General features: G+C 35.9%; 1 protein-coding gene across 6 annotated transcripts in view; it reads right to left on the bottom strand.

Moving 5' to 3' along the window:
• The window catches only part of SDCCAG8 (SHH signaling and ciliogenesis regulator SDCCAG8), a 102,230-nt gene that overhangs the window by 59,462 nt on the left and 27,331 nt on the right, over positions 1-15,437 (bottom strand). For all 6 annotated transcript variants that reach the window (XM_053382676.1, XM_053382673.1, XM_053382671.1 and 3 more), the window contains exon 13: positions 12,345-12,487. In XM_053382676.1, the coding sequence (XP_053238651.1) occupies positions 12,345-12,487 (143 nt within the window). The remainder of the gene's footprint in view (positions 1-12,344; positions 12,488-15,437) is intronic.

The following is a 15,437-nucleotide window of genomic DNA, read 5'->3' as shown; positions in this document are numbered from 1 at the left end:
ACAATAGGCAGGGAGTTCCAAAGGGCAGGATTGATATCTTACAAATGCGGAATGAGTATTATGTGGCACCTGTAACAGTGCCACTCCGGCAATAATCCAAGCACTTCCACATGCATGCCTCCAGCAGAAGGCCATGGAAGAGAAAGAGACTCCATGGAGAGTCTTATCAACCTCTGCTTTTCCCAACTTGACTGGTACATTCTGGTAAAACCAGTGTCCTGCCCAGAACTAGAGCACTCTGTTTAATAGCTGCATTACTAAGGCTGCTTTTAGATGGGTGAACTCGTAGCACAAGTGAAATTGTAACTGACATTTTATAACCCTATTTTAAAATCACTTTTCCAGCCTTTTCTTCTTCTTTATGGAACAGGGATTTAGCGTTATACTGCCATAATGCTATGGTATTGTGGTGCTTTGATGCTATAATTCATTAAAAAATTATAACCAGTAAGGCATTTTAGGGCAATTAAAAGATTTTAAAAACAAAAATTGGGTCATAAAATTAGCACTCACCACAAATGTTATAACAGGGAAGGGCCATAGCACATCTGCTTTGAATGCAGATGGTTCTAGGTTCAATCCCTGTGATCTTCAGGCAGGGCTGGGAAAGAACCCTGCCTAAACCATAGAGAGTCGTAGACAGTAAGTGTAGACGGTACTGGGCTAGATGGACCAATGATCTGACTTAATGTAAGGCAGCTTCCTATGAATGTGCGCTGAGCGATGATAGGGCAAGAAACTAAAGCATTATTTATTTATTTTTTAGTGGAACAGTGGTCACCTGTGGGGATTGTATTACTCTTCTGGAAAAAATGGGCTTTCTACAGTCTGAGAAAAGATGGAAGAATCACAGGGAAAATACAGCAATGAACAGATGATGACGCCATGTGGATCATGTGGATGTCTTATAAAAAGTGAGTGAATGAAGGATGGCAATTCTGCGCTAAACTTACAACGGAGGCACTCTATGCTATAGGAGCATACAAATGTGTCAAAGATCTTTAGTCATAAAGGATGTCAAAAGGAAGAGCAATGAGTAGCACTAATTTAAAAAAAACAAAGATCTTCATTTATATAATTTTGTGGGAGAAAACAGATATGCATTGGCCAGCGGTAACCATTGCCATATAAAAAGTACAGATGAATACATATGTAATCATGGTAGTTTAGAACAGTAGTATATTATGAAGCTTTAAAAGAAGCTAATGTTCCTATGGATGATTCTTTTAAAATAATAATTATTGTTTATAATTTTTTGAAAAAAATACATTTATTCTAGGAATTATATGTATACTGAAAATGTTTTGTTACTAAGTATTTAATTCTTTATTTTAAAAACTAAGCATTTATACTAATCTATGGCAGAATAGATGCAGAAAAATCAAAGTCCTAAGGAAGACACATGTAAGTTAGTTATGACTTTTTACAAATGGTTATTGAAATAGAAGTGGATACACAACCCAGCTCAACTGAACACCAGTTCACAATCCAGCACATAGTTGTAACACTGAGCAAATTAGCTAGATATTGGAGTTTTGGACTTTGTCTTAAGAGTTAAACAGCAGGTCTTCAGATGTTCATCCTAACGGGAGAGTACTAAAAAAGGTGTAAGCTGACCTCAAATGTCATAAGAAAATTAGAGGTTCCATCATATCTCACACATTAATGCGCCCTTCTACAAGGCTTGAGTAACAATTAACAGATGCAAAAATGCACAATAAGTTACAAATATTTCACAGAAGATAAGATTTTCGGAGGTAGGGTGGTTTTTTCTCTTTTTTCTCTCAAAATGTAGTATTTTCTCACAAAAGGGATAAAAAAATCTGGAGATTACACTGTAGATAATACTCAAGTCTTATCTTGCTATCATCTTGATTTGGCTTGCCTGAACTACAACATTTTCCTAATCATAACTTTTGTGTGTTAACATTACAAAAAATTGACAGACAAAGCAATATCCTTGTCAATTTAAAAAGTGTTTTAAACACTTTATGTTATTGAGAGCAATGGATGAATGGATTTTAATAGCAACTTTCCAACTAAACTCACAATTACTGTCATTACGCTAAGTGCTTGATATCCCACTGTGCAGTTTTGCTGTCTGCTTTTTACCTTCTTCCATGCACACTTTTAGCCACTGATTGTGCAGCCTTTCAGTGTTTTCTGCCTTTTCCTTTAAATAAACTGGCTCTGGCTCCTTCCATCTGGTTCCCCTTCCGTCAGCAACCCTGCACCTGTTCACACCTCCTCTCCTGTTGGATTCCACTGAACATTTCCTCCTCTGCCAGGGCTATTCTGGCACTCGCAACCTTTCTGTCATTCAATCCATCTGTCAGAAGTGAACTTTGTTTACCGCAAGCTTCTGCTTTCTTCTTCAAGATGCAAAGCCCCTCAAGGTCATTGTCAAAAGAACTGTCGGCATAGATTTAATCCCTAGCAAAAGACAAAGCTGGACAGTTATCCATTTGTGAAAATTACTTTTTCAGTGTGGAGAAGACAATAGAGAAGTAAAATAAGAGGAAATTTAATGGCCATTTTAAAATCCTGCAAAATAATAATAATAATTTCCCCTTTTCTGTAAAACCTTGCACAGTGCACTTTACCTATTTAGCAACTATGCAATAGAGAAAAGGGAAAATCATGACCAAAAAGAGTGCAGAAAAGCAGAAATAAAATACAGCTTGTTTAAGTTAAGGCAAAAATGAGATGGAAAATTATGAACAAAATTACATAATTAAGGATTAAAAAAGAACAGAGGAATGTCCTCATTCACACAGAAATTCTTAGTGTATAATATTTTGTGTTACAGTATTACATTAGAACTAAATAACAGCTATAGCTAGGTTAGTAACTAACCTGGTCACGTTTTAAAAAACAGCAGTGATAATTTTTCTTTTAAAAAATGTCACTCATTTGGTCCGCGTGAGTATCCAGATTGCTATTCAAGTACTTTCCGCAAGTTAACAGAAAGAGCCGTGCAGCTACTTTGAGACATTTCATATTGTTCCTAGGATCTATTATGCAGAGCTATTCAGGCATGCATCTGCTTTTCATAAATTGGTTCCGATAGCCACATACTATTGAATTATTAACCAGCCTCTTAAACGGTTTTACTTATCTGGAAAAATAAACACCTTACAAACTGTTGTCTTGAGCGCTATCCAAATTACAAGGTAGCTTTCTTTACCATGGAGAAAAATGTGTCAGAAAGTTAGCAGAAACACCATTCCACTTTTTTAACTGTTTAAAAAATGCTATCCAACACTATCAACAAAATATCTAGTCTCAGCCTTTCCCTGAACAGCAACAATAAAATATAATCTTTTAATATGCCATAAATGGATCCTCAAAAAGCTTTAAACATTATTTACACAAATATAAAAAAATAGCCATTCAGTTCGGGATCTGATTTTTAATGTATCGTGCATACTTCTTGTCTTTACAATAATATGCCCCTTGGGTTTTCAATTACTCTAGTAGAAGACCAAGGGAATAAGAAGGTTCAACCTCTCCCAGAAAGGTCTACTGTATAGCGTCCTATCCTCTTACCTATGCACCTAATTGCTTTTAGAGCTTCTTACAAGTTACGCTCTGCTGGCAACATGGAATAGCCATAGTCAGGACAAGAAGCCATATACCAGCTGCACTGCTGCAAAATGCTCACAGACTGCAGGAACGAGGCAGACAGGACTCAGAGTAGTGGGACAGTTGATGTGGCAGTCATGCTGCCATGGATAAAATGCATCTATTGAGCAGGGAAGAAGTTTGCTCCCTGTCATAATCAAATAGACCAGGGACGGAAGAGAGTTACCAGATGGGAAAGATATAAGTAACTGCTCATTTGAGGTTTTTCTGCTCCTCATCTTTATTTCTATGCCATGTTAGGGCTGGATCCAGGGTAAAGTAATAAAGCATTTTCTTTTACAAATTTCTTTTGCATATAGACTATAAAGGGTTTATTTATTTATGTAGAAAACATGATTATAACAATGTCAGTGATTCAGCTTTCAAATAAATAACATTCATTTAAAGTCTTGAAGAATCGATCTCTTTCAGGCTAGTAGTTTACAGTTCCCCAGGAAAGAAATTAATGACCCTTGCATAGAAAGAATGTAAATGTGTATTTTAATTATAGTGGCACCAGTTGCTCTTATGCAGCACAATAGATATATAGTATTTTAAATTTGCACCACAAGGTTGCATTTACCTTTTCACCATATTTTGTAAACATATCTGCAACATAAAATACATGCTAGAAGCCCCAACGACTAAATAAAATATTTTGTAAATGTCAAAACTTTGAAATCTGATAGACATGCTCTTAAAAGCATTTTATAATTTAAAAATGTTGAGTAACTTTCTCCCATGTGAACAAATGGGGGGGGGTAATAATAGGATGTCACTCACAAATATTTACTGTAATAAATATAGATAACAGGCATCTTTCAACAACCGATGGGTATGTGCATTAGTTTTCCCTTACCAGACTAGTATCAGTATAAATTTTGCAAATGAACTGCTCTATATCATCAGATGCATTTATAAATCCTTCTCATTTTAGGGGGGGAATGAATCAGGCTATAAAATCTCCTATCCCCCTTCAAGTAATAAAAAAACTAAAGATATAGCAACATGGTCACAATATGGCTAGCTGTTAGAATTTAAAGCATATTTCTTTCTCCAATTAATACTTCATTAATGGCTTTGGAAACACTGTGATTTCAAATATTATATTTTTTAAAAGAACAATAATTATAAAACAGAAGATAACAAGGTAGCAGCTAACTGACAGTTTATAAAGTACAACGTAGTAATGATTACTACAGGCACTGCCAGAAAACAAGAGAGCCGATTTATTCCAAATCATTTGATTTCTGTCATCATAAAGCAACGTATGGGCTAAATGATGGCAGGTAAATATCTCCTTCCATAATAATGCAGAGCAGCTAATTTATTTACATCTCTATAACTAAATTAACACGTTACACTATTTTAGGCAGTCAAGGGAATGGGTAAGTTTCCCAACCAGATTTGCGCAGTTTGAAAACAATAGAGGATTATTAATTGTTCCACCCCCTTTTTATAAAATTACCTGAAGCAAGACCTTCTTTTCAGTTGTGGAAATATTTGTGGTTTGTACAGCTGCAGGACAAAGAACCAAGATATTTTCACAGAATAGCTCTGGGAAACAGAATGCTTGCAAGATTCAGTTAAGGAGAACAAATGGCAACTTTCAAATCTACCGGAGTCATTTACTAATAGGCTGCTATATCAAATAAGTCTAATTTTTCCCGACAGCCCCAAATTAGATATATTGCAGAAACTGATGCACAAATAGCATATGGCTCTGTTATACCACCTATTTCAAATCCCTGTAATGTTTCTTCCCCTCCCCTCTCAAAATGAATAATTGAGCCAAGCCATAAACCTTCTGCAAAGAGAAAAATACAGAAGTTGAAAAACAGAAGTAGGAGCCGCAATTTTCTTTGTTCAACAAAGAGATCTATAATGCACATCTATTGAATTTTGTTCAAAGTGTTTTCATCATTTATCCTGGGTCACTTAGTTATGGTAAGGATCCTTTGTATCGGGTCAATATATTCAGTAGCATTTAAATCAATTTTAATACACAATTCTCTCCCCCCCCCCACTTTTCTGGTCTCACTATTTCAACATTTCTTTTCCACAAGTCAACCAGCAGCCCTGACTACTGCTGAATGGTGGCTGGGCAACATAAAGATGTATCATGATTAAAAGTTAACATCCTGAGACACAGTGATTATTATGCACAGAAGGCAAAATCTGGTGCCCCCTTATTAAAAGGCACTGAGAAAAATATTACAAACTGTATTGATTTCAGTATAGCTCCTAATCCTAACGCGTCCCGCATGTATCGATGACACCAGGATGTGATCTGAATTAACACAAATTGCTTTCACTTTATTTCAAATGAACACACTTTGAAATGAAAATGAGCAAAACGTACTGATCATGGGATATAAGCCTTGCAATATGCTTCTAACTCCAAAGGAATGTAAGTATGTGCATATATATATACACACACACACACACACACACACACACACAGAGCAAACACTTTCATGAATTCGTAACTTCAATTCATCACTGGCTTTATGCATTCCCTATGTTGCAAGATTTTCAGATAAACTGCCCAGTTAACAAAAGTTTTCCTGTGCCTTCTGCAGTAAAAAGGCATTGCAAGGTCTTCTATCAGACCAATGGGCACACCACTGTAAACATCATGGAACTCTGCAGCTATCCTGCAGTTTCCCTCTCTGTGGTCAGTCTTCCCAGCTGCCCTATCTGTTACTGTCTGATTAGTTCTGCTAAGGAGCCCCTCCCCTGCCAGCTTTCAGTGCCATCTGTTCTACACAAGATGGCTGCTGCCCAGCAACCTAACACTGCCCTCCTACCTGGCACCCGGCTACCATCCTTACCCCAAAGTGCTAACACAGGTTCTCACTGCTGGCAGAGTCAGGATTTCATTACTACTACTTTGACAAGTGCAGGGTTGTTTGTAATTTCTCTTTTATCCTGATTTTGATTGTACAACCACCTCCCACTGATTCAGTTTGCTTCAGTTTTGTTGCTCACAGATTTTACTCTCCACATTAATCTCCCTCTGGCATGTTACTGCATCTGTTCCCTTTTTTATTATTAATTTTCAAATTCCCACCATTTTTTGACAAAAAGGAGGTAATCTACACTCTGCTTCTGCCCATTTCATTTTCTTTAATTTGGAAGATAAGTATGAAAGCATGCCAAAGAAGTTAATTCTCCGTTAACAGTTTATTTCCTGGCATCCCAATGCCTTTGTATATGAAAAACAGATAGGAATAAATGTTGACTGAACTACAAGCAATCCTAAATTTAATGAAAAATAAACATATAAAACAGACACTAAGGAGTTTATTAAGCATGTTATCTTATTTCAGGATTTTATACTTCTTTTCAATTATAAGTTTCCAGGTAATCTTTTTGAAATTACATATTTTAAAAAATTAAGAATCATTCTTGTGCCAAGTATATTTTCCCATTGATATGTGCTATTATGGATTCTAGTTTTAATGGTGAGTATTCATTTGATATTTTGTCAGTAATGCAATCTAGACTGTTACAATTTTTCACATCAATTATATAAATATGAGTGAACATCTCATATGCCAGTATATTTTTTTAGAACCCCATAAAATTCTGCTTCTCTGTAGCAGACAATATTTAGAAGTACAGCAGTAGTTATTAAGTACCTGGAATATTTATGAGTGGCAGTGAGAAATTTCTTTTGAAAACCAGTAGTGTGTACATATTAGGAACACACATACATTCAATCTTCTAGCAAAGCATGCTGCCAACATTATAACCAAAAAAGCAAAACCTAAGAAACTTAGTTATGTTGCAAGAACCTGGGCAATAGAATGACAGGTTTAATTTATGTGCCTTATTTATTATACATGGACTTCAATTAATGCCAATGAAGCTGTTGAAAGTGTGCTAGAGGCTACTAGAAGCACTGATAAACAGTAGGTATTTGAAGCTAAAATGGATGCGGTGTTGCTAATCGCTTTTGTATGTCCTTCAAAACCATTGTCTTGAAAAAATGTAATTTTCAAATGATTTTTCTACTTTTCAGTCATGGAATAATGTTGAGCTCTTCTGCTGAAATGTAAACCCTATGAACTATTACCGGCAAAATAATATGGAATAATTTGACACTTCAACTGTTCAAACTGGGCACAATCCTCATGGAGCTTCTTAGGCACAAGCTCTGCAGAAATGAATCTGAGTTGTATAAAACCATCAATATATGCTTGTAAAACTCTCATTAGGAGTTCCCAATACCTTGTACCCACCATTTCAGGAAATGTGAAAAGCTGCAAAATGGTCTGAAAAATCAATAGATAGGTTTTCAAGCCCATTAAGACTAACAGTATGCATTTGAACCTCTGTCCTAGGCACAAACTAGAAAGACATATGAATAGACCATAAACTGACTACAGGAAGCATTAGACATCATGTTCTGAAGTTCCTTGTGTGCATGGAAAAAGAAGAAAAAGTTGTTCTAATTAATATACATTGTTATTTTTGAAAATTAATTGCCTTTCTAGGCAGGCTTCCCCGGTCAAAGCATTCCATTAATTGTGGCACTACAACTGAGAAAGCCTTAACCAAATACTATAGGATTTCACTTTCCAAAAAATAAGAGAGCAAAGACAGGGACTTGGACATTTATGATTCTGTAAATAATAACCAACACCTTGGAATCGGTCCCAGTGTGGTTAAAAAAGAATTATTTTAACTGCTTCCTGCAACCTATCCTGCTAGGACATAGAGAAAACAGGGATAAACTACTTCCAAACCATTTACAAGAGCAGCTCTAAACTGATGGTGTTATGGTAATCTATGTAAGAAGCAACCAGAGTATGGATGACCGCAAGCAAGACCAAAGCATTGAGCTAGGCACTTCACCTACACTTCAGTGTTAGTTGAAGAGGGGGGAAAAGCTGTCTGGAGTATCAGAGCAAGTAATAATCCAAAGGATCTGTAGAACAGTGGTGAATTTTACTCACTCTTAATAAAAATAAATAGCCAACGAACACTATTTGGCACCAGTTCAGCCAATCACCCATCTTACTTTTCCAATTCATTAGAACAGTTGGATGGCACTGATGGATTTCTCTCAACCAATTATATTTTGAACTGTTTACACAACAGAAATATTAACTGGATTGAGGAATAAAAGATGCAAGGATGAATCAAATGATTAAGAATTTTTAAATATACAGGTCTACAGAATGCCTTCTGAGCAGAAATCAAGGCAGCAGTAAAGTAACCTATGCAGCCCTTAATGTTGCGCTCTGTCAAGCAAACTCTGTCCACCTCCACTCCATGTCTCACTGCCTCCTTCAGGCTTGCTCAAGAGCACACTTTCAAGTTTACCATCTGCACAACTAACGAAGACTGCAAGGGCATGTACAAAGCCAGTTTTGGGGGGTGGGGGTGTGATCTATTTTATTTATTTAATAAAGTTATGATTCATTTCATATTGGGGGGAAATTCAAAGCGATGTTCAACAAGAGTTCTATGAAAACAAAAGTAAGAACATATAGAAACAATATAAAATTATATTCTGCCATTTCATAAAACTGACAGTCAGCATGGCTGTAATCACCCCTCTGGGAAGGTCTGTCTGAATAAAAACATCTTTAGTAGGCACTGAAACCGTAATATGGAATTCCCACCCACAGAAGACTCACACAGTCTGGGTCAGCAAGACACGACACATATTATAGGCATTTATGTTTCCACCATGGATTAGCCTAATATTTTTGTAACATTTGAAGGACACTTGCATGCCTGACAGCAATTGTAAATACACACCTAGAAGCAGTGTAACTGGATGACACTCCCATGTATGTTTTTACTGCATCATTTCACACAAGTGACTGTCATTCCAATGTGACAGAATAAATAAGAGTGACCCATGACTGAAACATAGGAATCACACACAGTAGTCTACTTTTGGAACAGAGCAGACTAAAACTCTATGGAAAAACAAAGTGCATTGAAGTTTTAAGTATTTATTATTTTGTTAACCATCTCAACCATCTCTAAAACAGAATAAAATTATAATCCGTATTTACTGCCACTGAAACACGAGCCTAATTTTTGCCATCAAAACTAGCACAAACATAAATGAAATATAAATAGATAAAAAACATGCTTCTGCAAATTTAGTGAAAAAAAGCAGAATGAAGACCAAATACGAACAATTATTATTTTTTTACAGGTAACTAAACTATTTTTTGGGGTAGAGGGAAGCACTATTTTTGAGAAGTCATTTTTGGAGAATAAAAAGTTGACGGGTGACAGTTTTAAACCTGAATTTCATATGGGAGAAGATGCCCCTGCAATATATGGGGGGGGGTGTTACAGAATTTAGTGCGGCAGATTTTTCAGATTTTTTTGTAAAAAATTGTCATAATTAGGAATAACAATACATATTTGCACTTAGTTACAACACTCATTCCTCTTTCTATTGGAAATTTATATCATGCTTGTATTTACAAAAGGCTAGAAATCATAATCATACAGTATCTCAATTCCTAGTGTGAAGTTGAGCTGTTTCTGAACACGAAGACAGCCACTTATTTTTTAAAGCAAGTTTCTAGTTATGCTGGTGGATAAAAGGTTAAGAGAATGGAGACAGATGGACCACAAAGACAGGATGTGTGAGTCTTTCAAGTCACTATACTATAACTGAGTTCAGATGCCATGCATGCTTGTGCTTTTTTCCCCTACACTGTTTTATTTTTCAATATCTGCATGTTAACAAGACATCTAACAGCAATTATTTAGTTATTTACAATCAGAAATACTATACTATGTGGGAATAAACTGAACCTTTAAATTAGATGGATCAGTGTTTTGACTTGGTATAAGGTTGCTTTTGATGTTCCTAAACTTCCTTTTGTTTTTAAAATTAACCATTGAATTGTCTGCCTGAGGAAAGAAGCAGCCTCACTTTCTTTATGGGTCCAACTTTAATAAAACTTCAGCTGTGTTAGAAGGGCCAAACATAGGCCACTCAACTACACCTGCAGACACGAAAAGCCACCCACAAAAATGACGTACTTCTTTCAAAACAGCAATGCTCCACAAAGGGAGACAAATGCAATCTGTACTTCGTTTTATGACTCAAGGTGGATAAGACCACAATTTAAAACTATAACACTGACATATGATGCTAAACCATAACAAAAGTAATTGATAAGAAAACACAGCGCAGGAAAGCAAACAATGACAAAAGACTGGTGGTCATGAGTGATTCATCAGACCAGGATTTTGCAGTTCCCCACCCATTTCACATTATCACAAATAAGGAAGTCTAGTTGTTAGACCAACATGAGAACGATAAGGGTATATGAGGAAAATATCACTTGGAGAAATGTTGTCATGACAAGTTATACTTTGGAAAGCTGTAAGATAGCAACAATAACAATTCTTAAGCCATAAGAAAGCAAAGCCGAATATCACTGTGAAACTCATCCATCTTCTGCAATCAAACATCTAAAACAATTTTCTGCAGACTACATGCTTATGTAACCCTGAAGTAGTATTGTCTCATCATTAATGTGAATCACTTATTTGGATGCTTGACTTAATTAAGCTCTTAGTATACCTTATTAAGAATGTGGAAGTTTTTCAGAAAAGCTATCTACAATTTGGATTTTCTCCAAGACACCACACAGCTTCATAACTTGTATGATTAGCCTTCGGATGGAAATTGGTAAACCATTTGGTTAACTATCACAACAAATCATTATAAAAGAAGTCCTGCAAAATCAAAACTTTTGCTGTCTTAACAACTTACCCAAAACTTTTTTCAAGTTCATTAACCTCTAGCATATTTGTTCTCTAAATACAGGCTGTAAGAAGGGTGTTTTTCTTCCCATCTGCTACTAGCCCATGATCTATATTTACATCATTTCTTTAAAAAAAAGAGGATGGTGTGATCATTTAAGAAGCATACTATAATCTCCCATATTCATATCCATTGTGCGAGTCTGTATGCACATACAATACATGTACTAATACTCCAAATCTAAATGCTTTCTGGCATACTTTTAAATCTTGACTTTCATTCCAGAAAGCAGTTCATGCTATAGATAAAAAAATGAAACAGTAATGAGTTTGAAGTGTTAAATTAATCAAGCTCAGTGGGAGCAGGCAGGTGTTAAGAGTAATGGGGCTACTGTTAAGAGAAAAATGCACAAACTTCAGAAAGTTTTTGTGTGTGTAGTTAGTTGCTTGTCTACCACACAAACATTTTTGGCATAGAATTGACTGTTTTATGCATGATCATCAATTTTCTCTGAAGGCCATGCACGCATTTAAATATAATCAAGTAACTAGGAAAGTGATAGCTATTTTCAGCTTTTACATATCAATAAGGAACTGGAGAGCAATGTGCTATATAATCTCAATTGTTCCTCAAAGCAACTGCATCAAAGAACCTTGAAAGAACAATTGGGTGTATATAACTTTTACTGACTACAAATTGTTCTAAGATGACATTTAACACCGTGATTGTTTGAAGAATACTTTAGATGAACAGAAAGAATGCTCTGGATGAATAGATTTGTTATCACTAAATCCCTGCCACGCTTCATCTTATCTGAATGTTTTGCTCAGTACATCTTCACTGCTAATATGCCTGAAAGCTGTGCACTGAATCAATCTCTAACAACTGTGGATAAGCTGCTGGCAAAAATTTGCAGTATAAAATTGAAATTGGTGCTAAGGCCATATACGATAAGGGGTACCTGGCGAGGTGCAGTTGGTGCTCAGCTTTACCCAGCAATTCTGTTTGTTTCAGACATTCTTCCTTAGCTCTTGCTGTATCCTGCAGTGCTTGCTCCAAACGCAGTTTATATTCATTGAGCTCCACTTGCAATTTCTCTATTTCCTTAAAAACACACAGAGGAGCACAGCAAATTCAATTATAACAATAAAGGAAGTTATATACACCACAAACATTGTACATATATACATTCTATAACAAAAAATATATCAAAGGGCACTTTAAAGAAAATCCTGCCTATAACAGAAATTGAAATGAGAATGAGAAAGACTGAGCTACTAATTTCATTATTTACTATTCAGTGCTACTAGCTTTAGATAAACTCCCCCAAACTTATATAACTACCTGTAATAGGCAGATAAATGCAGCAGTATCAGCAGTCATGCTTAGAATATAAGCCTATTAACATTCCAACACCACAATTACCATGTTCTTATTAGGGTAATTAAATTAAATAAGAAACTATTAAGTATATCAAGGACTCCTTTTTTAACAGTTTATGGCTATAGAAATTAGGTTGATCACTCTAAGTCCCCATCCCCAGTTCCCCCTTGACATTCTGACCCATTCACACACACACACACACACACACACACACCGAAAAGGCATTTGTTTAAAACGAAAAACAAACATAATTTGACAACTGTCAACTAAAGCCAAGACAACCTCATAATTCTACACTATAGGCATAAATATAAGCTCTCATTATTTTCTCAAGGGAAATATTTAAAGTGAACAGATGGGCTTTATACCATCCCCTCAAGATAAATCAGCTCAGGTTCTGTCGGACCAACAAAAAAGCATATTCCAACATAAAAGGACTTTTGCTGAAAATGGCCTCCCTCTACCTGCCAGATGTTTAAGCCTAGGGATTTAAGGCAATACTATGCCTGCTAATCTTGGTTGTGTACAGAGAGCAAACAGCTTCTCATTTAGTTTGAGCCCAAGATCCCAAGATAAAGATTTTAAATGAATTTCACCCAGAAACAACAAAGAAATGTGTGTTACACTTAAAACACTAACTTAATGTTCTTTCCATATCCTAAACTTTCATATTTTTTAAAAAAAATCTGGATTACTATGGAAATATGATTTCTATATTCAACTCACATACATGAATAACTATGGCAAATTTATTTATTTATTTAAAGCATCTTCACCCTTCTATTTGGCCATAAGTGTTTCCAGAGCTGATAACATAAGATCAGTAACAAACAAGACTCCTAGGCTTATACTCTAAAGGAAGCTGGAGTGATTGGGGTGGGGAAGCAAACTCAAGTCAGCAGTTTTTAGCCACCAAGTTCTTTCAGTTAACTTAAATGAAAATAGTTTGAGGAGCCAAAAATTGCTGGTCTCCTCTATTGCAGCCTGATAGAGTAGCCAGTGCTGAAGGATAGTTGATGGAGAGGGAAAGCACAAACTGATTTCTCAACAGAGTTGATGGAGTGCCCTGCCTCCATTCCCCCCTTTGCTGTAGCCTGGTGGAGTGGCCCCCTCTTATAGTAGAAATATTAAGTGGGTTACATCCAGTGGTGCTCTTCTCCTGTTGGAAGACTCTTTGATTGAGCAGGGGTTTCTATCAGTAGAATGGATAGGGAGGCAATGTTAGACAATTCACCACCTTTTGCAGCCCACATCACTAAGTGGTTATCAGGTATGGTTATTATTAACAGTGATCATAACCCAGAAAAGAATTAAGCCCATTTAACCCCACTCAAACTATAAATATTTATTGCTCTATCAATAGAAGAACATGAACACTTCAGTTCATTGAGAACACTGGTTTTCCCAGCAACTACTATCAACTGTTGCTTACTGTATATTTTTGTCGGATCTGATTAGTGCAGAAAAATTATATATTGAAACCTTAGTTTAATAAAAATACAATTCTTGTGATATATGTATAAAACACTAAGAATATTAGTGTAATTCTAATGCAGCTTAACAAGACTATGAGAATTAAGATGTAAAATAAGCAATGTATTTTACGTCACAAAATTATGTACTTATTCATTATGTTATATAATGTACTTATTCATTATGTTATATAAAGCCTCCTATGTCATATAAAGTGTTTACCTATTTTCAAATTAAATATGTTTTCAGTCACTATGTATCTAAATAATAAATGGAAATTTTCAATTTAATAACCTGATTCTATGCATGCTTACAAGCTCTACACACACAATACATTTTTGTTAAATCTTGCCGGGACAAATTCTGTTGTTTTTTTTTCTTTTCTACATAATAACAGTCACACAGCATCCAAAGTCTGTTGTCTTATATTCTTATAAGGGTTTGTTCCTTTGGGTAGAGGCAGTGGTAACCAATACAGCAGGTGAGGATCAAACTGGCAGGGGTAAGCTGACCTGTATAACCAAGACTTGAGAGGACAAGGCAAAAGGAATTGATCTATACCAGTTGCATCCATATGAAGTGCAGTACCAGTATCGGTTTGAGGGTTGTGGGGAAGGGAGTAATTGTAGGCTATATCAACTGCACCTGCCTTACCAGGCTTCCTGTAGAGTGGAGTGTTGTTATTATTTATTGAATTAAGTGTATTGTAGTATGTTGTTATTATTAACTGAATTTGTTGCTTTTTTTAACAAAAAGCAACTCAAAATGACTTACCAAAAATAGCATGGACATTAAAACCAACATAGAACTAAAACTGAATAAAAGCTAAAAACACATTCATCTTTATAAAAAAGGCAGGACTAAAACATCCCACCCACTGAAGGAGGCAACAGATAATTAAAGAATGAAGGCATGGTGGGAAAGAAACTGGGATACCACCAAGTGGGTTGTCATCCACCAATCGCTTGAAGGCTGGAAAAAACCGTCATTACGCCAAGAGGATTTCCAATTCTCCCCTCCCTTTCATTGGCAATTTGCCTTCTGATGGAGCACAGAAAGGAATACGGGGTTCCATACATTCCGAGAGCATAAGGAAAAGGATAAGGAAACAACCAAATGAGGGGAAACAGTATAGTGACACGACAGACTCCTGCTATCTGCAGCTGAATCTATAGCAACTAACTGGGGAAGAAATAAT

This window comes from Podarcis raffonei, chromosome 3, assembly GCF_027172205.1.
Source record: "Podarcis raffonei isolate rPodRaf1 chromosome 3, rPodRaf1.pri, whole genome shotgun sequence".
In the NCBI taxonomy this organism is placed as follows: domain Eukaryota; kingdom Metazoa; phylum Chordata; class Lepidosauria; order Squamata; family Lacertidae; genus Podarcis; species Podarcis raffonei.
The sequence above is the reverse complement of the archived record's forward strand: the minus strand, read 5'-3'. Positions and strand labels throughout refer to the sequence as shown.